At 40.7% G+C, this 27283-nt stretch overlaps 1 protein-coding gene across 4 annotated transcripts in view; it reads right to left on the bottom strand.

The window, feature by feature from the left end:
• The window catches only part of ARHGAP18 (Rho GTPase activating protein 18), a 99562-nt gene that overhangs the window by 44898 nt on the left and 27381 nt on the right, over window positions 1-27283 (bottom strand). The window contains exon 1 of one of the 4 annotated variants that reach the window (XM_058836478.1): window positions 26646-27137. The exons of 1 other annotated variant lie outside the window; for it this stretch is intronic. In XM_058836478.1, coding sequence (XP_058692461.1) covers window positions 26646-26725 — 80 coding nt within the window. In that variant the 5' untranslated portion in view covers window positions 26726-27137. Of the gene's footprint in view, window positions 1-16455; window positions 16528-26645; window positions 27138-27283 lie in introns of those variants that run through there. 2 more of the 4 variants (XM_058836475.1, XM_058836473.1) reach the window with 2 other exon arrangements.

Below are 27283 nucleotides of genomic sequence, written 5' to 3' on the forward strand. Positions count from 1 at the left end.
TTAATGTCACATTTATAGATGCATTAAAATATTTTAGGATTATTTCAAATGCCCAATGTTACAAACTTTGAAATTTTGTAGAAAACTGCTTTCCAAAAAACTATCAGTAGGAATAAATAACAAAATACTATTTTTCATGGAAAAAAACCCAAAATACTATTACTGCACTTGAAGAAAATAGGTTACTTCTCCAGTACATTGTTGTTTTCAGGTGTCCAGCTTATATATTTAAAATTTGAAAAATGCAGCTGCTTTTCACAAGGATGTTAAAGGAAATCTCTTTTTTGTCCCTAGACAATGTAAGGTACTGCTAACACACAGTCACTTGAAGCAATTTTCAAGCATTTTACATTACTAAATACCAAGCTTACTCACCAGCAGTTTCTTCACCCCCAGAAAAGTCTTATTTTCATTAAGGTCTTCACTAACACCTCACTCAAAGTCCATTAAAATCTTATTAACATCTATCTCCACTTACTTGTAAATAGTTTACTCTTCAAATAGCTTTAGCGAGCAGTGCAATACTGTCATTTCCAGATGGCACAGGCAGTTCTGACCTCTGATACCCAGACACTAACCTTTGCAACCAATGAGATTTTTGCCTGTTTATCTCAGTACAAAACAGAGCCCCCAGGTATAAAACTCATTCTTCAATATAGTTATTGCAGTGTTTTGCCAGATTTAATCTTCTTGTCCCACCTACAAGAGATACTTTTTTTTTTATTGGAAATGTCAAGGATGCGAAACTAAGCGCTCCTGGTCTTCCAGAAGGGTGCCATTAAAAACAATTCTTGTAATGAACACCATTCATTACATTTACAAGGGAAAAAAAACAGATTTGGATTACTTCACTAAGTACTGATGTGCTTCATGTTGTGGCAAGTACTTGTAGGAGAAGAACTGTGTGCAAATTGATGCATATGCAGCTGAGATCAAAGGTACAAGGTGCTTATATAGCTTGAGTTATAAAATATCAATATAACCTAATATATCTATATAACCTGATACCTATATAACCTGAATCATAATTTTTATACCTATATAACCTGATAGAAATAATATTTTATACAATGTAATGGCTAGTATATGGCTAACTAATTGCTTAGTGCTGAACAGACAAAAAAAAAAGAAGAAAAAACTTGCCAGGTGGATAGCTTTAAAGATAGGTAAGTATAATACTAATGAAAAATTGGCAAGTACAAAGCCAATTAGCCACAAAACAAAGAATTTAGACCAGTTAAGACCAGACAGACTAAGGAACACTGCAACTGCACATGCTCCCAAGACAAAGTTGAAAAGTTCAGATGTGAGGAAGACCTTGGAAGCTTTCATCAAAGACCCCCAAGGGTCTCTTGTGGAGATGCAAGTGCAGCGCAAAAGAACTATCTAATAACCATGAGATCACACTGTGTAAATTAGTTTTGTCATATACACGATGATGTTGTAGTGACACAGTGGCACTAAGAAATACTGCATAATTATACCACAGCACTGGACAAAGGTGGGTGAGTTAGGAGAAGAAATCCCCCTCATCACCAGTGCTGCAATAAACAAATACCTGCTCCATAGACATCAGTCTATGGGGATTTATTTCCAGCCTAGCTTTCATGCATCAAAATGTTTTCTTCGCAGCCTTTCCTTTCGTGAACAACTGTGTCCTTTCTCAGCCTTTAAGAAAATATGACTCTTAACATTAATAATTGATTTATGCCATAATAAAAATGTGCTTTTTTCCCTCAGTTCTGTCACCCTGATTTTGATTTCATCAAGGCTCATTTTATAACAGTGCAGCTGTCTTTATTCCTTATCTTCTTCCCTGCGAAAACTAAATCTCCCATCTGTTCCACTGTCTTTTTAGCGGTTCATAACTGATATTTGTCATGTGTAAACTACAACAGCTAGAGGTGAATCAGTTTGTAAGGTGCACTTCCACTGGCATTTCAGATAAATTCAGTTTGCAGAAAGCTAATTTTGTCCTTAATCCCACTTTTCTCACTTGAGAATGAAGGACTATGTTGAGTTCTAAAACAGTGAGTGATGAGAAAAGATATAATTGTTGTCATTTTTGTAATGCTAACCACTAATTTTGGATCTGAATATAACCTTTCAACATCACAAAAACATAAATGTGTAGGCACTAAAACTGTATGGTGTTCTTATATACTACACTTATGTGTATGCATGTATTAGATGTGTAAATATACTGAAAGGCTGAAATACTAAATGCAAGGACACTCATGGTCATAAAAACTAGGGAATACAAATGTACTGTTGAACCAAACATAACAGATTAACCCTGCTAAAAGAGATGTGCATTTCCTCTAAAAGGACTATTGCAGGAATGCTCACTGAATTTAGGAAAAGACAAAGCCCAGCTACTAAATAATGTACAAGTATGAAGCGAAAAGACACCAGTTTCTAGAATCTGTTATTTTCTTCTTGGAAATAAATGCAATGATGGATGGAAAACAAGTGAAAGGGAGGAGACGGAAACACCTTTTCAGCCTAAAATTTAGGAATTTCTCTACACGGTCTTTTTTCTCTACCTGCTTTTACCAAATTTTGGAATTCAAAATTCAAGCCTGGATCTTTCCTGTATAAAAATTTTCATACCTATAAAAAGTGTCATGAAGGCAACAAGGGAAAAGGCCATCAACTTAATTACTGGGTCTTATCTTAATTTGGATTCAACTCTTCAGGGTTAAACAAATACTGTTGTTTTCCACAGTTTATGAGGGTTTTGAACACTGTCTTTATTTCAGTGTTCTACAAGACTAAGAGTTTCCCAAAGATTTGCTTTTATCAGCCAATTTCCAATACCAGTAAAAGTAAAGAAAATTGCATTATTAAGTGTCCTGGGTTTTGGGCAGTTATAACTTTTCTTCAGGGTGGCTAGGATGAGGCTGTATTTTGAATTTGTGCTGAACACAGTGTTGATAATATAGAAGGGTTTGTCATTGCTATTTTGTTTTTGTTTTTGTGTTATGGCCTTTTCTGCTTTTCATACTGCTATACTAGCAGGGATGTCAGGAAATCACAGCCAGAACAGCTGACCCAGACTAGCCAAAAGGATATTCCAGACCATTTGACATCATTCTCAGTATATAAAGCGGGGGGAAGAAGGAGGAAGGAAGGGACATTTGGAGTGATGGTGTTTGTCTTCCCAAGCACTCATTGCATGTGATGGGGTCCTGCTCTCCTGGAGACGACTGAACACCTGCCTGCCCATGGGAAGCAGGGAATTAACTCCTTGTTTTGTTTTGCTTGTGAGCATGGATTTCCCCATTAAAGAGTCTCTATCTCAAACCCATGAGTTTTCTAGCTTTTACCCTTCTGATTCTCTCTCCAGTTCTGCTGGTGAGGATGTGACTGAGTGGTGATTGATTGCTGGCTGGGCTTAAAGCACAACATCAAGTGATGTAGTTATTTGTCAAACTGAACTGTTACATATCCTTAAGCTGTACACTGAAAATACAATGTTTGGCCTTAAAAGTGTCTTTAAATCCTAGCCATTAACCATTGCTGTTGGAATTCTTGTACAGGCAATGTCTTGAGCTCTGCTGTCCTTCAGACACATTTTCTGGCACTGCAATAAACTATCACTTTACTTAGAGTTACACAAAACAACAAAAACGTATCTGACTACAGCTACATCACAGCAGCAACTTCTGAAATGTTGATGCAAAGAGAATCATAAAAGCTATTTAGCAGTATTACTGCAGCCATACATTGAGCTGACAATGAGGCTCACTGATTCTGGACATCATGCCAACACACGCTTAGATGTGTTAACCTGACGGACACACAAAGAGAGAGGGAGAAAAAAGGGGTGGGTACTTGGCTCAAAGAGGTGAAGCCTGACATTCCAACTCATGGTGTAAATCAGTACAGAAACAAGAATAATTCTCAGATCTCTGGAGTCTTTCACCACTGGACCACTGAGTGTTAAAGATTGAGATCTGACCCCACAGCATACTGCAAGACAGATAAAAGGAAGCTTTGCTGTTGCGGGTTAGTGATGGACTCCAGCACTATGGCTATAAATAAAACAGCATTCTCAAAGAACAATTATCTTGTTGACAAAGGAGTCACAAAGTACAGTATTCCATGTAAGTAATTTTAAGTTTAGTTAGTACGAAGGCTACCTAGATTGAAACCAAAAAAAATTCCTATGAATACTAGTACTGGTTCATTTTGAAAACTATTTACTGAGCAATAACATCCATGAGATGCTGTGCCCTTAAAAATAAATACAGGACTTCTTAAGTCCTGTCTAACCTAAACAACTAAGCAGACAAGGAGAGGGAAACAGTGTGACCTCCTATCCCACTTCTCATCCTGAATACTGAGCTACGAGAAGTGTCGGAGTAAGTCAAGCTCCTAAACCCAAAGCTCTCCCCATCCCTCCCCTCCTGTCAAGAACCCAAGCAGCACCAGAAGATGCAAAAAATTCTTATCTGAATTAATCAAGAAAGCTCTAATTCAATGGCTACAGCAGCAGCATGGCTTCAGCTCCCCATTCTTGGCTGGATCACTGGCCTGGGAACTCATTGCCAAACTTTCCTACAGCCATGGTGCCTACCAGAAGAGCATCCAAATTTTTCACGTTTTCTAGGAAAATCTGCAGAGATTTTTTTTATTACCAAATCACTTATTCTAATGGTTTCAACCCAATATTTGAGACAGTTTTGACACACCACCCCTTCACACAGTATCCAGCATTTTGCAGTGGAGTTTTGAGAATATTTAAAAGTCTTCTCCTGTTTAAAAAAAAATCAAATTGGAATTGATGTGGCCATCAAAGTAGATTATCCTAGAATAACTTTATTTTACATAACGCCACAGAATAGTGACACTACTTAAATGAAGATAAATTGTTTTTTGAAAATGAAAATGTCACCTTTTTACAAGACTTGACATATTAAAAAGAGAATTTTTATTGACATATTAAAAATCATTATTTTTACTTAATTCATAGTTAAAACCTGCCATCAAACAAAACCCAGTATTACAACCTTACATAAGTAATAGGTAATCCTTGAGAGCAAGACCAAGTCTGGATATTTGGTGTTCAGAACAATGCCAAAATATTTCTTACCACCCTTAAAGTGCTTCATAGCTTTTACAAGGCATCAGAGAAACTCCAGTCTAGGCTTGTATGGCTGCTTTTCATTCTATCTCCTAAATCTTGTCACCTGTAACAAGGTGCATCCTTTCTTTTCTACCTTCTGTGACATTTGCTCTTTCTGTAAACTGCAAACTCTCCTGCAATTCAGCCTTTTCAAGAGAATGATACAGAACATGGAAAAATAAGAGTAAGAAAGCAATAGAATTCACAGTATTTTTCGTGAAGTGACGCTTACCATTCCTTCTCTCCCACATCAAATAGTTTCTTTTTGGCTACTCTGTAACCTTATGGAACAGTTTGAATGTCAAACACAATCGAACTTCCCCCAAATCCCCCTTAAGCTCCAACGAAAAGTGAGCGAAGTAGGAACTGAGGCAAAGCTCTGTTTTCTTTCCAAAGAGTACAAAGTGATTGCAGGGAAGGTAAAAAACAGTACTCACTTTCTAAATGAGCATAAAAAAGGCTGAGAGAAGAGAATCAGGTCTCTCAGGATTTTTTGTAATACCATCAGCTGCTGTTAATACCTACTCAAAACTGCTCTGGAGATTAACAACATCAACAACTACAACAACAAAAAAACAACAAAGAAAACCAAAACCCAACAAAACCAAAAATCCAGAAAACCCCATCAACTGGCATTTTAAACACCTCCACGAAAAATAAATACAAAACAGGCCAAAGTTAGGGTTGCCAGACTCTAAGTTTAAAAAAATTATATATATATATCTACTGTGTTGCTTCCAGCTACATCCTCATTACTATTTATATAAGATTTTTTTTAACCTTTGCACACATAACCTTACTACTTTCCCAACCCCAGCCTGTCACTGAAGAAAACAGAAAAGAAGTTGTGGCAATGGCACAGGCTATTACACTTCACATTCTAATCCACTGCACCAGAAACGGCAGATTCCAGATATAATGCCAAAACTTAATCTGCCTGAACTATATGCAGCACTTCTAAGAAGATTAAAATATTTCACGACATTTCCTTTGACAGGACCTCATGCTCCTACAGCCATTTGGACTCTGTTTTCCACTTCCGATGGCATAAACCATAATCATGGTAAGCTAATAAATACATATACTCTACCTAAAATAGGAATATAAGTATATAAGAATATAATATCATATAAGAATGATATTAAACTATTAGAGAGCATCCAAAGCAGGGCAACAAAGATGGTGAAGGGCCTTGAGGGGAAGCCGTATGGGGAGCAGCTGAGGACATTTGGTCTGTTCAGCTCGGAGGAGACCACAGTGAGACCTCATTGCAGTCACAACTTCCTCATGAGGGGAAGAGCAGACCTTGATCTCTTCTCTGGGGTGACAGTGACAGGATGCAGGGGAATGGCCTGAAGTTGTGTCAGGTGAGCTCTAGGTTGGAGATCAGGAAAAGGTTCTTCACCCAGATGTGGATGGACACTGGCACAGAGTCCTCAGGGAAGTGGTGACAGGATCAAGCCTGACAGAGTTCAGGAAGCATTTGGACAGTGCTCTCAGGCACAGGGTGTCACTCTTGGGGAGTCCTGTGCAGGGCCAGGAGTTGGACTCAATGATCCCTGTGGGACCCTTCCAGTTCAGCATATCCTGTGATTCTGTTCCAATACATATCATTGGCACCCCATGCATGATGTATGAAGTTAAATGTTTTATTAACAAAAGAGGTGCTAGAACTATAACATATACACTTTTGAACAGCTTCCAAAGGAGTTATTTGCTATGTCATCTCAGGTTGTTTCAGGAAAAACATGACCTTGTTCCACTCCACACAAAGTGAGAAAGAATTCAGGACAGAAAAGTACAGCCATAAAGCCTCTCCCCACAAAATGACTGCACCAGCTCTGCTTCCTTGGTTTTGGGGGTACTGCTGCATTCCAGCATCCAAGCTGTTCGGCTCTATGTCTGCTTTTATCTCTATTCTACAACCATAATATGCAGAAGCCTGCTTGTTTCTCTTAGAAAATGATGATTCTCGAAGACACAGATTTGGAGATTATTTAAAACCCAAAAACATCACCACATAATGTATTATCAGACTTGCAATGCAATAATCACAATCTAGCTAAACTGAGAAGTATGACAAGAAATCGGTTTTGGTTTTACTTCTGTACTGACAAAATGAAGTCGACGGCATTGTCTCAGGTCCTGACACTCTGACCTTTTTCATTCTCATTTGAATTAAGACTTTTAGAGGCTTAGAATTCACATTCCGATTTTTTGTACATACATATCAATTTCTGTTCCAAATCACACATTTCGGAAAATCAGCTATTCCTGCGAGAGTAAAATCCACCAGAAGGAAAAACAAGGGGACAATGGAATGGGGATGACCTGTATAGGTAAAATCACAAAAGTGGCACCACATTAGGAGCTGGTTTGCAAGTCACGCACACCTTTGGAAAAGCTGGGACAGCTCACCCTGTCCCAAGTCCCACTGAATGAAAACAGATGTCAATTTCCAAACTCAACAAACACCCAGTATACTATTTCCCCTATATTCAACCCTGATTGTGTTTAAAGCTATAGTTTAAAAAAAAGGAAAAATTGCCTACAGCTAGGAAAATAAGAAAGGGAAGGGCCTCACTTGAATCTCCTTTGTCACATTTTTGACTCTGTCCCATGGCCAACTGACCTACCTTTCTCATTCCTCCCAAATGCCTTCTATACCACCTGGCTCCATACAGCCACAAGATGTTTTCATTTGCAATTTCTATTATTTTCATTCTCTACAATTAATATCAATGACAAAAATGTATGCAAAATATGCTCTTGTAACCACCGTCATGCTGCTTACTGGGGAAATACTCAAGCATATAATACACATTTTAAAAGTACACTTTTTTTTCTGTAATCTTCCAAGAGAATCACTGGAACTAATCTTATCCCAAAGAAGAGAATAAAGCCTATGTGAGATCACTTCAGGCTCCACAAATATCAAAGAGAATAAACCAGGAAGTGAAACAGATACAGTATTTGTAATTCCATTATTGAGAGGCAGAGAGGAAAGATTTAAATAATTTATTTTTCTTTTCACACTGGAAAAAAATAAGCATGACAATAAAGCCCGATTTAAGATATCCTGGCAAATACGAGAACCATTTAGTAATAGCCATTGTGCCTTTAAAAGCAATTAGTTCTCTAAAATCATTAGCTCTTACCATTTTAAAGGACCTCTTAGTTAGGCCTATAACCCTGTTACTTGCAAATACAAGGCTTACAGCACAATTCAGTAATTTTGTTTATGCTTGAAGGGAATTGGCATGCATTCATAGGCAATTTATTACAACATAATCCTTACATTCAGAATAAATTGTAAATTAATTTTAATGAGCATTCCCAAGCAAGGAAATTCATGCAGGAATCTAAAGATGTTTTGTAAGGAAATTGCTTTCATTATCCAAACAAACCACCAACAAAGACCCAATAGGACAAAGCAGATAAAACTGGTCTCAGAGAAGCTGGACAAGAGAGGGAGATGAGGAAGCAGGAAGGGCAGAGGAGAGCAGCATGTGCAAGGTGGGCCAGCACTCAAGGATTCTGAGGGATACAGGTCTGTTCAGAAGCAAAACATCAGAGAGATGCTTAACAGCAAGGGACTAGGAGAGAGGGAGGCCTCTAGGATGCTGCAAGGAATGGACCATGTAGGTTTAGTTCAGGCTGAGCAAAAGGAAAGTGGCATTTGCAAACAGCTTCAGAAGTGGTGGCTGGGATTTTACCTATTGCCAGAAGAGCTAACACACAATGCTGCACATGCCTCTGCACATGAGACAAACCTGCTCTGGGAAATTCCTTTAATAGGAGGTAGGCAGGGTGTGCCACAGCAGGAGCAAAGGGCATGCAGATGTGCTCTGATCCAGCTGTTTCCCCCACACCCCCTCCCCACAGACCCACTGCACAAAGAAGGCAGCCAAGAAGCTCATTCGCACCTCAGCAAAATAAAAGAGGCTGAAAAGTGCACACAGTTGCAATCCTAACTTCTCTTTCAGGGCAATTACTAAAGCTCTCTTTGCAAAGTCTCCTTCCTCATCAAATTCCTTCTTCTAAGCAAATATTCCTGGGAAATACCTGTTCCTGGTCTGCAACAGGTGAACTGTCTGCAGAAAAGTACTGCTGACCCATGCCAACCTGTGATCTGCTACCTATGCTAACGAGCACTTCCACCTATGACCAAGCAAGGAACTCACTGAACAAAACAAAATTACATTAATATACTCCTTCCCTCCTCATTTTTCTTGGGTAGTTCTTATACATGAGTGGGCAACCGAGCAAGCAGGAAGCAGCTCAGGATCACAGATTTTCTTATTCCCTCTCACCCTTTGTTGCCACCTCAGTTTTCTGAACATCAGCAAAAAAGGCATAAAAATGTGTATTTTTTTCAACCAAGGCCCCTGCAAAGTTTTGCTGGCACTTGTATACATAGGTATGTCCCTTCACCTACAAATTAAAATACACATGTAGGGCTCCCAGTCTGAATATACAGATGAATTTGTGTGCAAGTCTGGAAGGTAGCCTACCACAGGGCTCACTACTGTGCTACCTGTCCATAAGCTCTGAGCACCAGAGCTTGAATACAAAACTGAAACTTCAACAGAAAGGATTTGAAAGAGCTTTTATAAGAGCGTGATATAAACCAAACAACAGAGGGAAAACAGACATGAAAGGAACACTGGAAATTAATAGAAAATGAACAAAATATGCAAATTAAGTATCAATTTAACAGAAACAATCATTCAAAATAAAAAACAAACCCTAAAAAAAATCCCCTAAGTATTTTATTATTATTTGATCACTTTTTCAAACATTAATGTCCCATTTCCACTGCCAGCATTCCATATTTGTGCTCTTTACTCTTAAATGTGATTTTTTTTTTTTTTTTGTGTAAGCAGTCTCCATTCCAGGTGGGTACCTAAGCAGTGAGTGCATGAAAACTTAATATGGTCAGAGGAGACTGCTGTCATATTTTAAGGCAACAAGAGGGATTGTAGAAGTCTGGTCAGAAGGGGAAATGTGACAATCACTACTTGCTCTGCAGCTGAAAATAAAAAGTGCTACTAATTGAAATGAGGAAAAAAAGAAAGAGAAAACCAAAAGGGCTCTTACCAACTTTAGTTTAAATTACACTCATCAAAGAGGATGCAGATGGGGTTTTAGACTTGAAAATTATCTAGTTGATGTCTCTTAATACAAATTATTTAGGAAAATATTTTGTTTTCCTCCCTAACCAACATCCCTTTATTTATCAACATCTTAGAAACATGAAAAATACTGGTTTCTAAGTTAACATGCAGTGCCCTACATGGGTTTTCAGCTGATAACATTGTCCATGATAATTATTGTAAAAATATATCAGTCTATTCTGAAAGATATTATCAGTTATTTTAAACTACATGAATCTGTTTTTTCAACATCACTGCATCACTAATATTAGCCATAACTCTTCCTTTGCATTCCCAAACAAAATACTTCAGTGGAGGGCTAACTGCCAGCAAAAAATGCAAGTAAAAATTACATTCTACTCTTAACTTTCCCCAGCAGTCTAGAGGTTCTACCCCCACCTTTAACTTCAGACACATTCCTTTGCATAAACAGGGAAAAAATAGCACCTATTTGTAATACTAAGTAGCTACAATTACAGATCCCAGTAATAATCAAGGAAAATTAAATACAATACTTCACATGTAACATATTAAACCTGAAGTAAGGCACAATCCATATGCAGATGCTTCTATAAATATGAATTCATATTTTCTTTTGCCATGTGTACATACATGGCAAAATGTGTGTAAACGCTGTGTGCAGAAAAACAAGAGCAATGTTAAAGCACTTGTGAGTACTGCTACCCGTGATTTTTAGTTACAAGACCAAGCTCCTCCTGCTAGACAGTTGTACTTCCCATTATGAGACACATCTACAAATGAATACCATATGTTCTTACACAATATAATACGTACACAGGGAAATAAAAAACATTTGCTGCCTGCAATATTAAGTCATATATGAAAACACCATTTCAATTAAATTGAAAACATCGTATTATGACAGTGACCTAAGCCTGCAGTTTGGGGGGAAAGGGCAGGGAGTGGGTGGGTGGAGGATGGGAAGGCACCCTGACTGGGCATGACCTTGGTGCACAGAGCAGAGACATTTCCAGGCAGTGAAGGGAACCGGGTGTGAGGCAAACCAGAGCAGAAGCTGCAGGGTGCCCCATGAATCCTGCACCTGCATTGCCTCACTAATCTGCTCTGTCCTCAGCCCTCATGGCATCTCACCACACTGGGCAGCATCCTGCTGGCTTTCCAGCACTGAAGTAAGCGCCCATACACCCTAAAAATTAGGGAACCAGTACATAGCAACAGCAAAAGGAGGTGATGAGGGGACTGAACATCTCTTGGCCAGAGCTGGGTGACAAATACATCCTCTGAGTTCAGACAGGGTGACACAGTTAAGTCCCTTCCTATCAGCAGTATTAAAGTAAACTCCTTTTCAATACTGTCTGCACTGAAAATGCACACTTGCAATCTTAAAAATTTTTGTGGATACAAGAAATATTTGATCATATAAGTAGCCAATTCTATCTCAGAGGATAAAGAATAATTCCTTTGCCAAAATAAAGCACCTGGACAAAGTAATTTGTAAAGAACTATAGAAGTGCTGACAGACTGACACAGAAATGGAATCACACACTTGTCAGCATGAAAAGGGTTTAAAGCCTACAAAGAAAGTCAACAGAGCAATAGCAATTGATGTAGAAACTCTGTAACAGGAAATTTACAACACATTTTAACAAAAAGATGAAAAGGAGACTTTCAAAGAAGTACAAATGCCCGTATACCTAAATTATACTATTTTCTCAATTCTCAGTTCTCTAAATGCAAAACCGGTGTGTGTACTTTACAGCTTCTGCCAGCCTTGTTGAGTGTTTGTACCAGATGCACTCTTATCTCCTTCGTCTTTGAAAGTCAGCAAGGTGCAGTGAAGAATTTAGGGATATTTTCATTGACTATGCCCTCTAGGCAACTGGTTTAATTTTCCCTTTTTTGCTGTCTCATGGCAACTCACTTGGAAGTAAATCAGTTAGAATTTTTTGTACAATGCCCTCTCAGAATCAATATGACCTTTACTACCAGTATATACACTATTGTTTTAAACAATGAGCTAATGAAGCTGCCTCTTCACCAGGAGTGCCACAGCAGCGCTTCGGCTCCAGTTCCTTCTTTGCTCACACCAGCTTCGCTCCTGTGCAACCTAGAGCACCCCAGGGGATGCCCCCAAGCACGACACCTCCAGGCCACCTCACCTCACATAAAGCCAACAACTTCTTGCAGCAGCCTAAATCCGCACCCCAAAACAACCACGTGCCAGACCCTGGGATCTCCGCATCCTTACCAGCACGCTTCACCAAGGCAGCACAAGCAGTAAGGCAGCCAGCCTGTTGTACATCCAGTCCAATTCAGGGGAGGGCAAAGGTGTCTCTTTACCAGGAGAGATTAAATGGGAAATTGCTACCAGGATCATGTGATAACACTGAGCAGAGCCAACTAACGTACAACCCAGTGCAAAAGTGAACTCCCTGAGGCCACTGCAGAGAATAATTCTTTGTTCAGAAATAGTGATGGGTCTACATCCATGGAAACAGTATCAGTATCACCTCAGCACTGCACTTCCAGCCAACAGCTAGCTTTTCTTCCACCAGCAGACATACGAAGTAACACAATCATCTTTTGAGTAGTTAAACCACTTCCCAAAAAAATGTTGCTCATTAATCTTGACACAGCATAAGACTTGAATTCCCAGAACTGTACAAAGGATTTGGGATGGACCTTGTAATTAGCTTTTCCTTAATCCAAATTAATCTCAGAGGTAATTAGTATCCTAATGCATCCTATTGCAAGGCATCCTTTAAGGGAACCAGAGTATACAGGGTCACATTTGTCCACTAGCCTGCAGTAACTGGATACGCCAGGCATCTTGCTGTTCTTCCAAAGTATCAATCCAGAGAATCAGAGGCCAGCAGACCTCAGTGTACTTGGCTGAAGGAACGTGGCAAGATGTGTTCATCATATCTCAACTTTAACAATGTCCTCACTGTTAGGAAGAGCTCACCGAAGCAGATAACAAGCAGGCAAACTCCCACCTGCACAGCAGCAGCAGCTTGGTGATATGCAAAGCAGATGCTCTGAGAAAGCAAAACCTGTGCCATGAGGGATCCTCCACAATGGAAAAACACAAAGCAACAGCCTCTTTTGCTCTTAGGGTCACAAGCTTCCTCCTTAAGAAACAAAATGGATATGAATCTCCTGTCAGCAGCCTGGCACAGCCCAATGTCCCATGACAACTCACTGTAGCCCCACTCCTACATTCTTCTCTGATGGCAACCAGCTGGAAGCAAACTGGATGACATGTGGACTCATAAAGCTTGAAAAGTTTTTGGTGATGGTGGACTTCCTGAGGTAAAATTGCCAAGCTACTGTTTGACCCAGCTGGACTGCTATCAGTGATGGATCCATTGTACTAAAGGATCAGGAAAAAGACCTGGGAAACTCATGCTTTACACCTCCAGAGCTAGTGAGGTCAGCTACAGGGCAGCTCACATATCACTAAAGTCAAGTCGTCTTCTTGAAGATGACAAGGCACATTAGGAGTTAAAATTTTAAGTCATTTCCTTGTTTAAAGTACTATCAATGGCTTCTTGTGAGAGCAGCAGATTGAAATGGGACAATGGTTCATGTCTGGCTAGCTAATAACAAGGCATACAACAAAAGTAATAGTTAACAATAAAAATCAAAGCTTTAAAATACTACAGTTCCCTCACTAGTTACTGTGCAAAGTATTCATTTTACTTGCAAAAGTATCTTATGCTTTTAGGATATACTTACCTGGATAGTTAGGATAATTTTCCACCTTAAGTAAAAAAATCCAACTTCATACTAACATTTTGACTCAGATCAAGTTCATCAGTCTTCAGAAGAATCTTGCTATAACTTAAACTAAAGGCAAGTGACTAAAAGTTCTTAAAACCAGACAGAAAATCATTCCATAATGATGCAAAGACTATATTGGCATAAATGTATCTTTCAATTTAAAAAAAAAGCAATGCATTAAAAAAAGAAGGATAAGCACAAAACACTTTTAGCAATTCCAGAGTCCTTCAAAAGTAAGGTAATGACAACTGAAATAGAAACAGAAAATATTTTCTCATGTCAACAGTGTGGTGGTATAATGCAGTAAAAACACAATGGGAAACACAAGTGATGCACAATACAGTTGACCACCACCCACTGACCAATGCCCAGCCCATGCCTGAGCAGTGATCAGCCCCTTCTGGCCAACTCCTCCCACTTTATATACTGCACATGACACTCTGTGGTATGGAATATCCCTTTGTCCAGTTCAGGTCAGCTGTTCTGGTCTTGCTCTCTCCTGGCTTCTTACTCACCTGCTCACTGGCAGAGCACAGGAAACTGAAAAGCCCTTGACTTACAGTAAGCACTACTGAGCAACAACTAAAACATCAGTGTGTTATTGACATTATTCTTGTACTGATTCTAATACACAGCACTGTGCCAGCCACTGAGAGGAAAATTCACTCTCTCCCAGCTGAAACCAGGACAGATGTAACCTTGATTCTTCTATTTAATAAGAACAGTATCTCTTCCTAGTGATTTGTGCGAGCTAACCTACTTGGAGAAATCTTTCTTAATGATTGAAGCTCCTTTGGATCAAAATTGAATTACATTTTTATGCTTTTTATATTTCTTTATACTTTATACATTCTTATATTTATGTGACAAAACTTGGAGGGTGAGAAAGAAATAGGGGCTCAAAAAACCTCAGTGCTAGCATGATAGAGCACAATACAAAAGGAACCAACCTTGTCCAGAATCAGAGGCTGTACACCTGTGTCCACCCCCTGCTACATGACATGGGGGAAAAATGAAATGAGAAAGCTAAAGACCAAGGTAGGATGAAGAGAAGGTTTCTCAGCCTAGGCTCAGACTCATATGAATACAGCTACACAGCTGCTGGCCTGCAGTCTGAGCACAGAGCAGCAGAGATGTGCCACCACTCAGCACAGCCCAGCCCAGTAATCTGTCTTTCAGGAAGAAACCCAGCATTCATACAGGAAGAAACACTCCTGTTGCAAAAAGAGCCAAGAACGTGGCTCCAGGCTCCTACAAACTTCTACACACAAGCTGAGATTACAGTACTCAGTTTGAAAAGTTTGCAAAAACAGTCATTTAAGGTTGCTTATGCTGGGTGCTTTGTCACCCCATTTCATCTCTTTCCATCCTCTCCCAGACCCCACTTATCAGTGGCACAGCCCTGTGCTGACCAACAGTCTGGCTCCCGATGCATTTTTTCATGCTAGCTAACACTCACCTGCTACCTAACCTGATCTCACTTAGCAACTTCTGCAAAATCATACAACCAAAACTCAATTTATGCCTAATCTGAATGACAGAGATTAAGTTTACATATATATTTAAAATTAAGAGAAATTTTAACAAGCTATACTGAGGTCTGTGTTACTGAGATCTATATCAAATAGTTCTGCAAACAGACACGACCAAAAATATGTAAGTTAATGTTTTCTTTACACTCCCTAATACAGGATGACAAACCTTTTTGAAACAATCTCTTCAAAAACTCAAGCAAGACCAAAAAAGCCTAAACACTGTGACAAATCACACGAATTTTAATACCATACATCTTCATAAGCTGTTTTCTAATTTCAAGTCCAAAGTGCCAAATACCAGCTTTCACAGCACGAAGTTCATTGTTTCTCATAAACTTTCATAAGCAGCTCCCTACTTAGTAGGAGAAAAAAAGATTCTGTGTTAGTTTGTTCTTGTATGTGCCATTCACAGTAAGGAGTTCAAACAAATACAGCCCCTTTCCTAGTTTTCACCTCAAAGGAGAACAAACATCACAGTGTAAATACCCTTTTCAGAAAAGGGAAGACAGACATTGGACAGATGCTTGGACATTTTCATTAGCACATAATATTATCAATTATTTATATTTGTAAAATATCCTGGATATTTAATATCTTAGTCTTTTTTAGTCTTAAACCAGAAAATATTACTGAAATTCAAAGTTAGACTGTGTTTCCTATAGGAAATCATGCAAGCTATTCTGATTATACTTCTCACTCCCAATACTGTTTTCATGCACTACCTTGGGCACTAAGAAACCAAAGCAATCTCTCTAGTGCAAAGTTCAGAGCAAAGAAAGGTGTGTTTAAACAAAGCACAGATCAGCAAGCTTTTAGGAGCTTATCAGTGGATGACCAACCATAATTTAGAAACTGCACTTTCATTTACCTCATTAAAGTCTGTGGGAATCCAAGCTGGGCTTTTGTTTCTTTTGGTGAGGCAGGCTGCACAGTGACACGTGCAGATATGAGGGAAAGGCAGGTTATCAGCAGCTCTGCATGAGCAGTGCAGGTGTTCCCTGTAGTGCAATGCACCTGGATTCCAAGGATCTGTTCTCACATCACAGCCTGCCTTTTGCAGGTAGAGGCCGTGCACATGACTGAATCACTGAACAGCATGAGTCAGGACTAAATGAGCTGGAAACTAAGCTTACACCAGAGCTTTAGAGTGCTTGTTAAAGGACAAGTTGTACCTGAACTGACTAGGAACCTGCCAGTACAAACTTAAGTCATCAAATACCTTTTCAACAAAACTGAACCAACGGAGCTAAATTATATCAGATGAGCCTCCCACAGGATGTGGACATAGCCACTACTAGGACTCATAAAAATGAATTAACTTGTCAAATCACAGCCACGCAGTGATCACATTAAGCTGGCACAGAGGTAGGCTACTGCCAGAGGATTCTGTCAAACCCCGCTTTCCTGTGAGTTTCCTTTACTCCCCTTGTGCCAACACCACCACTAATGCAGTAACTTGCTGAGTTAGATCAAGGAAGAACTAATCTGCCCAAAAACAACACTTGCAAAAAATACTGCTTTCAGTTGATTTTTTTTTTAATCCAGCTCAACCTACTTCAGTCAACTCAGAAATGCTAATGTCAGGGTAATAAAAATATTAGGAAGGTGTAAGTGAGAGATGGAAAGAAACTCTACTTTCAGTGGTGTTCCCCATTCTTTTCAGCACCCATTTATCTCAGCCTGCTATGACCATGACCTGCACCCACCATCACTGCACATCAAAACTTCTGCTGGTTCAGAACAAGCCTTAGGAGACACTCTGAGAGGAAAGAAAAAGTTTCATCAAATATTATCTCTTTCCAGCAGAACACAAAGACATTTCTCAAGTCTACCTGAAATACAGGCTTCTCAGGAGAAGAGAGCACAGGCAAGCCACTGAGTTCAGCAGGACATTAAAGCCCACTCTCTTAATGGAGTTGTAATGATGCTAACAACCACTCCCACAATAACACCATGAACAGCATTCCCTTATCTAGCTGTGGCAAAGACAAGCAGGCTGAGAGACTTTAGAAGCTACATTAAGGATCTATAGGACCTCTCATCCTCTTTGCAACTGCTGAGAAAGAAAGCATCTTCCACTGGCCTGTGGTAACCATAGCTCTGGTATCCTGCTGTGACTCGCCACTGAGCCACAGCTCTGTGTGCATGACAGCAGTGACAGGGCTTCCTCTCTGTTCAGTGGTCAAAGCTTCTTGTTCCGAGCCTCTTGCTTTGTATCTGGAATCACAGCCTCATAACTACAGCTATAACCACAATTACTACATGAATTCTTGGGCTACCTCAAGCTTACAAGAGCTTTTTGCTTTATTTGTGCTGCTAAAACTTAACCTTGCACTTTCTTAATCCATGGCAAAGCTCCCTGTTATTTCTGGATATAGTATACTCCTGGACCTCTCTGCTGTATTTTATTAGAGGCAAAGAATTTCTGATAAAGATGATACTTCATCAGTGCCCTTGAGTCCCAACATTGTTAGAACAATTACACAAAAATCTGCTAAAATCCATCAACTGATTAAAAACACCAAAAAACTGAGAAATGTACCTTATTAAGCACATATTGCTAAACACTGACCAAACAATCCTCACACTTCATCCCAATTATTTGCCTGTTTTTCAAATAAGGATATGAATTCAAAATATCTGACTTCCCAAAGCCGGAGTAAAAGCTGTAGGGGCGGTTTAGGGACCGTTGGACTGGAAGAAAAAGGAGTTGGAGGAGCGATAAATTGAAGATTCGTACTGATGCTAAATCAAGCAAAAGTGCTAACTGTTCTGCTGTAGCTGGGCACTGAATTTGCATGACAAGCTATTTATTTATTTGTTGAAGACAACGCTATTCTTACTTTTTGTTGCTTTCTCATGTATGCTGTACCTTCAACCACTATTCTAGGTATGGTAAAAACATTCAGATTTGCTCCTCCTCAAATACTTCACTGCAAATACTCCACCCCAAACCATTTTAAGTTCCCCGAGCATACTGGGAGCCCTGTGGAGGAAACATTTTAACATTTTTATTCTCATCTTTTGGCCTAAGAAGCCCCCCTAGGAAAGAAAGCTGTTGTAGAAAAATGACAGCTAAAACATCTGAAATTATCAAGAAATCATTTCTAGTCTAACAGGATTGGGATGCTGTAACAGGAAGGAGAGGGAACAGTCATAGAACAAGAGAGAATATTTAGAAGCTTACCCTCACATGAAAATAATGACCAGGTACATAACTATATCCATGCATGCTTTTATTCTGCTGTAATACAAGAGAGCTAGAACAAAATAATACAATAACAATACAAAACAATAACCAAAGAATAAGTCCATAGCTTCAACTTTTTTGGGAGTGCAGAGGTGCTCATCCCATACGCCACTCGCAATATCATCAGGAATATATCTCAGAAAATGATGGCTAAAATTGTGCTTAAGGAATTAATCAAGTCTGTGTATTTTTTACACAGCCAAATACTAAGAAACAACACCACCCTTTCCCTTTTTTTTGCCTATTTATTTGGCTCTAAGTATTTCAATTCCCTGCCTGAACATGATCATTTTGAAACCACAACTCCAAGGCAGAGGCGGGTTCACTGCAAAACCAGTGGCCCTCACAAAATAGCCTGTTGGCACATTGCAAGTACTCAAAGCATATGAGCAGGGTATTTTTCTTCCCCTGGCAAAGGACATTTACTGAGGAGCCTGGAATGACAGTGAGTCATGCGTAGTCAAATCTGCAATACCACTCACAGTAGGGACCTCACTGTATCACTTACTGTAATTACGGCCTCCCTTCAGCTGTAGCATTTCAGAGACAAAAAAACCCGAAGGTGCACTTTTAGTAACCCCAGTGAAAAAAAGCACCAACAACAGAGAAGGGTGCTGGCACTGCAAATGTTACCCAAACATGTACGAGTAACCTTTTAAAGCCTTAGCTTTAAAGCTCCTGCTTCATTCATTTAAAGCTTTCAGCTCCTGCTTCATTAGTAACAGTTACAAAACAAGAGTAAAATATTGGCAATAATAATAATTCATAACATTTTTAATCTAGTGCCAATATCAGCAGATTCAAAATGCCATTAGTCTTACTCAAAAACAAATTTAACAATACTGCTCATCAAAGAGAAAGAACTTAAGAGAAACAATTAACTATTCCACTATGCCACATTTAGAATGCTGGAGTTCAGATTTACACGGCTCTTCTGGCACTTTGCTGGCCAATTCCACTCCAGTTTTGCATAAAGTCTACATGTTTATAACAGCACATCTAGTAATATATTGCATTATGCTCAGTATCATCCAGATTTGTACACATGCAAGCAAAAAAGAGAAAGCCCATAATTAAAATATACAGAAGGCCTTTATGTTTTCCATTCCTGATAGTAGGACAACCAGGACATCTCATGCTCTGTATGTTATTAAAATGAAAAAGAAAGCCTATACACAGGCCCTGATTTTCCTCTTTTGATATGTTGCTCTATTGACTGAGCCGTTACTCTTGCTTGAATCTATTTAAGGGTCTGTCTGACACAAAACAGAACTCAATGGATTGTTTGCCCTGGGAGTGAAGGACATTAAATCAAATTAACACCCACAACATAAAATAATCTAAGTCACCTACTCAACTGGGCTTAATTAAAATAATTATTTTATTTTTAATGTTTATCAAAACATTATTTAAATAATGTTGTTTTATCATCCTGACAGATGCTGAATGGATGCCCAAGTGCAAGAAACTGACCAATTCTGCACAATGAGGACTGCACTGAAAAAGCTTCAGCAGATCTAGGGCTCAAAAATTACATCCAAATTGAAGGGAGTTCCACCAGGTCTTAGAAAAACAAGATGACATGACTGCAGTATGCCCAGTTGGCTAAAGTGGTAATCGACAGCAATGAAGTGATTTTACCTGTATTGGTGACACTCACAAGACTGACACTGAACTACTGCATGTAACTCATACTGGGGGATGAAGGAGAAGCAGAATAGGAGGGCAAATGTAAGGATGGATACTAAAATGCTGAACAAAAGTGTAACAAAAAGGATTTTCAGACTGAAGAAACAAAGGCTGAAAGAGAATAATTTGCTCTGCCCACCAAGATAAAATCGAGTGGAAAGCTGACCATGCGTAACAGGCACTAGGAGGGCTTTTTAATCGGTTGGCAAGACATAGCAAGAACCAAAGACAGGAGCAAGATAAATTCAAAATAGAAATAAGGTGCAAACTGGAAGATGGCGAACCCCACGAAGCAGGAATCCAGAATCAAGGAAGCAGGAAAGGTTGGGATACCACATCTTGCTGCCACTAGATCAAGTTACTGGGATTAATACGTCAGTAACCAAGCAACACATTAAGGGTCTGCCATACACTCCATATTTATACATGCATGAAGTATGAAAGACACAAAAGCAATTCTAAATAACGCAACTTCGTGCCTTGCTGCTTGTCAGCTCCGCCTGAAGATGTTGGTAAGCACTGGGCAATAAACTCTGTTCAAATTAGCAGGAAAACCCAAGGCAGGAAAGATCTTTCTAATGCATTCAGACAAAGACTGTGCTCATGCAAAACCTGTAGCAGATAAAAAGACTGTGATGGTTTTGTAAAGCCTACTGTAGTGAGATAGATCTTTGCTCTGCAGATAGTTCTTTCTGCCTCTATACAAGCAAAGCAACACATGGAAGGTACTGTACTGAGCCATCCCCATACTGGCATCACGAAAGGGGTTAGGAATAACAAATGCTGTGATGATGGGGGCGGGGACCCGGAATCCCTTCTGTACAAGCAGATTGCAAATGAAATTGCAAAATGCTCCACCAACTTAAGGCAGTTGTGCGTAATCAGCTTGTGAGTTTGCTGCTTGTAGACTAAGCATTATATGTACCCCTCACAGTACTTTACTCCTTTATACTGGATTTCACTGGTTTTCAATTCCAAGAGTGAGTCACCGGTACAAAAAGAAGGGGAAAGGAATGAGAACTTTACTCTTTGAAATAAAGGAGATGGAAAATGACCTTGAAAAAAAGGCATGATTTCACGCTTACTACTACTTCTTGGCTTAAGATAGAAACTATTAAGACTTCAGATTAAGCTGAGCAAACATTAGAACAAAGAATGAGACAGATTATTCCAGTAAGGAAAGAATAAACTTGACTCGTACGTGTGATCTGTAATGTCTATTATGGTCAATATTCAAAAAAATCGTATCTTGCGGGCAACTCACAGCAGAAGCCTTTGTTATTTCTCCATGCTCTAAGAACATCTGTAATTTGGGTTTCTTACCAAGAGATGAAACAGCAAGTCAGTGATTTAGACCACAGCTGTCTGTAGAAAACACCAAATATTTTATGTCCCTTGCTTGTCCCCGAAGTTATGGTACATGCTACCACTACTAAGTCTGTAAAGCCCATATTTATAAAGATATATAAAATTAAATACTTCTGTTTATGCAGACTTATACAGTAACCCACAAAAAAGGGCACTTCTCTACAACAAAACCCAACTGAGACCGCCTGGTTTCACTGTCACACAGACCCAAGCTTTAGCTGGTAACTCCCATAGTCAGCAACAAAGCAGGACAGTGAAGCTCAAGGGCTGCAGGCCCTGAATAGCAGGTGTCACTCAGAAGAGGAGACCTGAGGTGGCAGCAAACCTCACTCTTACAACACTTTTCCAGAGCTCGCCCAGGCTTTAGTTCCATCTCACGGAAACTCAACTTGTTGTTCTCATTTTGCAAGTGAGTATCAGCAAACCAAATGCAAGATTTAAAAAAGGCAAGGAAGGGAGAATGCCCAGAACTGCAGAGCCTCTGAAGAGGAACCACCATGTCTAGGCTCTGTGAATTGGAGTCTTTCTTAAATTATCAGCAATACAGGCTCTTTCAAAGTATATGAAGTTAAACAGGTACTAGCTTGCAAAGCTTCAAAACTGAAACTGGTCTTCCATTAACTAACTGGTAAGTTAATGCAGTGCACTGAACCGGCAGCAAAAGTGCACATGCTGGTGAGCAAGCAGAGTGACTCAGTGGAAACAGATACAGGGAGGCTGTCACATGACAAGCTGGTGCAGCACAGGAGACAACATGGAACAGCAGCATCCCAAATAGGAGAGAGGTATGGAGAGGAAAGTAACTCTGCCTCCAGTGGCCAACACATTCAGAATCTATTACTCAGTTTGCAGTTTAGACTTGGCTCTTGAAAATGCCATGCAGCAGAAGTTTATCTGCCTCATGCACTGGTGTGTTGCTGCAGTTCAGTTACTTCTGCATGCACATGGCATACATTCACCTGCTATAAATCTACTCCTCACACACTGAATACTCCAGGCTTGGTCTCAGCCCTATAATCACATTCAAAAAACATTTTTACATACATATGTTTGCATACACACACACACACATTCACTCACTCTTCAGGACAGAAATAGTCCTGTAGAAGACTCTCTGGATGGCATTTGATTGCCTGAGGGTAAGCCCACACAGCCATATGGGGAGAATGATGTTATCTGAAGCACCTACATGTGGCTGGCAAATATGACACAGGACCTGTGGTGCTTTCTGCCTAAGTAGATGGGGTAAAATTCCTGAGGAATCCAAATGGCACTGGAAACCTATGCTTACAGGTTTGGATTTCACATGTATGAGGGTGACATACCTATGGTCAGTCACTGAGACAGTTTTGGACTGAAACCTATCTGATTCGCTCTTGGTTTCATCAGCCCATATAATAACAAATGGTTCCACAGAAAGATGGAAATTATTTAAAATTTTGTGCATGGATATCATGAAGAAAAGGAGATGATACCAAATTCCAAGTAGCATGACAGCCAATAGGGCATTACTGAATGTAAGAAGTTAAAACCCAAAAGTAAGCTAATTAAGTCAATATGGAAAAGAGAGCAGTTATTAAAGTTGAATTTGATAAAAAGTATCCTGCCTTTTTGATTTCCCCAATAAAGTTTTTAAGATAAATAGAAGACACCAGAAATAGCAGACCACAGAAATCACCCACAACCAATATTTTACACCTTATAAAGATAACCCTTTAACTGCTACAGCAGCTCTGATGCTATTTTATGCATCACTACCTTTAAGGCAATATTCCTAAATTGACTAACTTGAAAGTAATCACACTGAGGCTGTTCTAGATTCTAGCCTACTGAACCAATGGTAAGGTAAGCCTTTCCAAAACAGTATTTCACAGACTCTTTGTGAATTTAAAAGGCCAAAAAGACCCCAGAATAGAGAAGCAGCTCAACAGTCTATTAGTTCAGTACAATTTTAAGTCTTATGAAGCAAGAGTTCTCCTATGCCTGAAGAGAAAAAGATGGGTAGGAAGCATAGCTCTTTCTTTCCTACAATGTCACTATGTTTGGAGCACAGCCAACACATTGTTTTTTCTAGGAAGTACCAGTGTCACGGTTCCCTCCAAAGATAACGCAGTTTCTAACACACAGTGTTTTGAATGCCTATGAAAAAAATAATCAACACAGATTCTCTATTAATCTTTCCAAAAGGGCTGCTTCATTACAGCTCGTACCATATTACATTGGCTTCCTAATATTCTGATCCTTGTTAAAATTGACAGTTTTCAAATTAGTAGCGAGATGCTAACCTAGATAGTGAAAGTTGTTCTAATTCTGTTATTTTTTTAAAAGGCAAAATAGCTCAATTTCATATCAGCAACAAAATACAAAATCTGGACTGCAGAACTGGTCCACTTGCACACTGTGAAGAGCCTAATGGAGTAACTTATTTCCATAAAATATTACAGAATTATATGGGTTTGAGCATTATTAGTATCATGCAGCTCTGCACATCTTGGGAATGTTGACGAAGGAAAGTAGTTAGAATAACAGGGGGGCGGGAAGCGGATGGGAGAGAAATCCCACAGATTTCAAAAAGTTTTGCTTGTTTGTTTCTAAAAAGACCGAAAGAGAACCAGAAGTGGCCACTCCCCTCCCTTTCTGTTCCCATGAAAATACTCCCAATCTCTCTCACTTCAGAAGTGGGAAGACACTGAGGATGCACGGCAGGAGGGAGTGGGTCAACCAGGACCATAGAGTTGAGATCCTGGTTAATGAAAACAGGAGAAACAGACCTAAGGTTCAAATGTAGAGTGGCACAGCAGAAAGGCAGAGAGGGATCCTTTAGGATTTTAGTTTAATGAGCTAAGTGGCAAATGTGCATAGCCTGGAAAGCTGTACTACTGCTATGGTGGAACTCAGGCAAACTAACTGTGGGAATCCTGTTCTGCACAATTAAAACATGCACATTTGTTTGCTATAATTATGGAAATAAGACCACTTTTCCCATTTCTTTCCCCTTCTCTTAATCCCAAACCAGAAAAATTTGTGAAGGATTGCTATTACTTGCTTGGCAATGTCCCAGTTTAGCCAGGAGGCTGTCCGCAGAAGCAGCTGCAGAGGAGCTGGAATCTCATGAGATTGCTGCTCCTAATGGTGTGGCATTAGCATAGGAGACAAGTTTCTTAAGATACAGAGAGGAACTGTGCTCATGTGTCCTGAGCCTCTAGGGACTGAGTCTGCTGCTTAGAGCCATGTATCCAGACAGCTGTATGTAAAAAAAGGGGAACCACACATAACAGTCTACAGATACACAGATCTTTACTCAGAACTTAACCCAAGGAGCAGGGAAAACATTTTTGAACTTATCCCTCCACCTCCACGGGAAGTTTGACGGGAGTTATGAGAGGCAAAGAAGTACCACAAACAATAACAAAAAAGTTTCTGGATTTTGTGATTTCTTGAAAACACATATTTATTGAAAATACATATTTTGCATTCCATTGGAAATGGCCAGGTCTGCAGAGCCCTTACAGATGTAGCTAAGATGACATCAGGACTTCAAGTGAGGCTGATAAATAACATTAGTCATGGAGAAGGAAGTACCTCAATAAAAAGAGAACTTTGTGGTTCTAACATGGGGTAGGAGGTATTTCTCCGTTCAGTCCTTGCTTTTATTGTGTACTTTTGGTGTGATAGGCCACAGTGCATCTGTTATCTTTTGTCCAGGGTGACCCACTGTACTGCCTTCTATCTTCTTTTAATCAGACTATAATCCCTTTGATCACACACGCTCTTCCTATGCACACATGGAAAGAGTATGCCAGTTTCAATACCCTCCTAGTTTCAGCTGGCTTCTCAGCATTATTAAAAGTCCCATCTTTATCAATGGGACCTTTGTTTGACAATTTCAGCAAGGAAGAGGCAAGACTGAATGGGCCATAAAGACAAAAGTTAGTCCTTTACACAGCAGTCCCTCAGGTCATTGCTATGGAAAAGCCGGCAGTGACTTCTGCCTATATTAAAAGTGCTGTGAGGTACTAGGAGGTCCTCAGCCCTCATGTATGTGAAACCGGCTTCTTGCCCGTTATCCGTTTCAATGACAAATGCTTTAAAAAGTTTGTCTCGTTATTAACCACACCTTCCTCCCCTTTATCACATAAAAAAAAAAAAAAAAAAAAAAGGCAAGTTACGAAGATACAAAGTAGTAAAGCACAAGCAGATTATAGGAAAATCTACACAGAGCATGCCACCGACAGCCTGATCCCAGAAACACTGAGGTCCAGCGCCCCCGAGACCACGGGACTGCACTCGCCGCTGCGAGCCACAAACCCTCCCCGTCCCGAGCCTAAAACCGCGCCGGCTGGAACGGCTCGGCTTTAACACCGACAACGCACCCGGGCGGCCACGGGGCTGCTCTTGGATACAAACGCCTTAACAACAGCCGGCGGCTGCTGTTCGCGCTCGGCTCTCGGGAGACCAGCAAAACGCCCCGGGTTTCCTCGACGCGCGGAGCGTATTACAGAAAGCGGTGGGAAAAAAACCCAAACCAACCAACCAACCAACCAACCAAGGAAAAACCGTTCGGGAGCTGCAGGACACAGGGCAAAAATGGGCAAACCCTTCAGCCCCGGGGCCGGGGAAAACAGCTTCTCCCGCGCAACAGGTTCCCGCTGCGCTCCTCCTCCGCGGCGCGGCAGCGGGGCCGCCCCCGCCGAGCGCACCTGCCGCGGGCAGCGCCCTCCTTCCCTCCCTGCCGCCGCACCTCCACTCACCCGCCGGGGGCGTCGCCGGCCCCGCCGCTGGGGTGGTAGGCGGTGAGGACCACGCCGCGGGAGCCGGACCGCCAGCTCATGGCGCTCGCCGCCGCATCCCTTCTGGAGACACCGAGGCGGAGCGGGGCGGCCCGGCTGCGGCCCGGCGCGGCCCAGCCTCCTGCCGGCAGCGCAGCGGGGCAGGGCCGGGTGACGGCAGCGCTTCCTGCGGCCCGGCGGGGCCGTGCCCCTCCTCCCGGCTCGGGAGCCGCTCGGGAGCCCCGTGGGCGAGGGCGGCGGGCGGGGGCCGTGCCCGCCTTACAGCTCGGTGCGCTTGCCTCACGGCTGTGGGAGAGCCGCGGCCTCCGGGCAGGCTGGAGTTTGTGCGAAGGTGTCGCTGAGAAATCCGTCAGTTCCAGAAAAGTCGCTGTCCTTTCGGCCCCGAACTGCTGCGCCCCGAGGCTGCCGTGGGGCAAGTGCGGCACGGCAACAAGAAAAATAAAGAACGTGTTCAGCGTTTGCTTTGTGCGTTACCCATTTCACTGAATCGCAGCATTGTGCGGTGCTTGCTTTAGCTTTTCATACTCGCCAAAAAAAAAGTTTGTTTTTTTTTTTAAATTACAAGCTCTCGTAACAAAAATCACAACTAGGGATAATGT

This window comes from Poecile atricapillus, chromosome 3 (assembly GCF_030490865.1).
Source record: "Poecile atricapillus isolate bPoeAtr1 chromosome 3, bPoeAtr1.hap1, whole genome shotgun sequence".
In the NCBI taxonomy this organism is placed as follows: Eukaryota; Metazoa; Chordata; class Aves; order Passeriformes; family Paridae; genus Poecile; species Poecile atricapillus.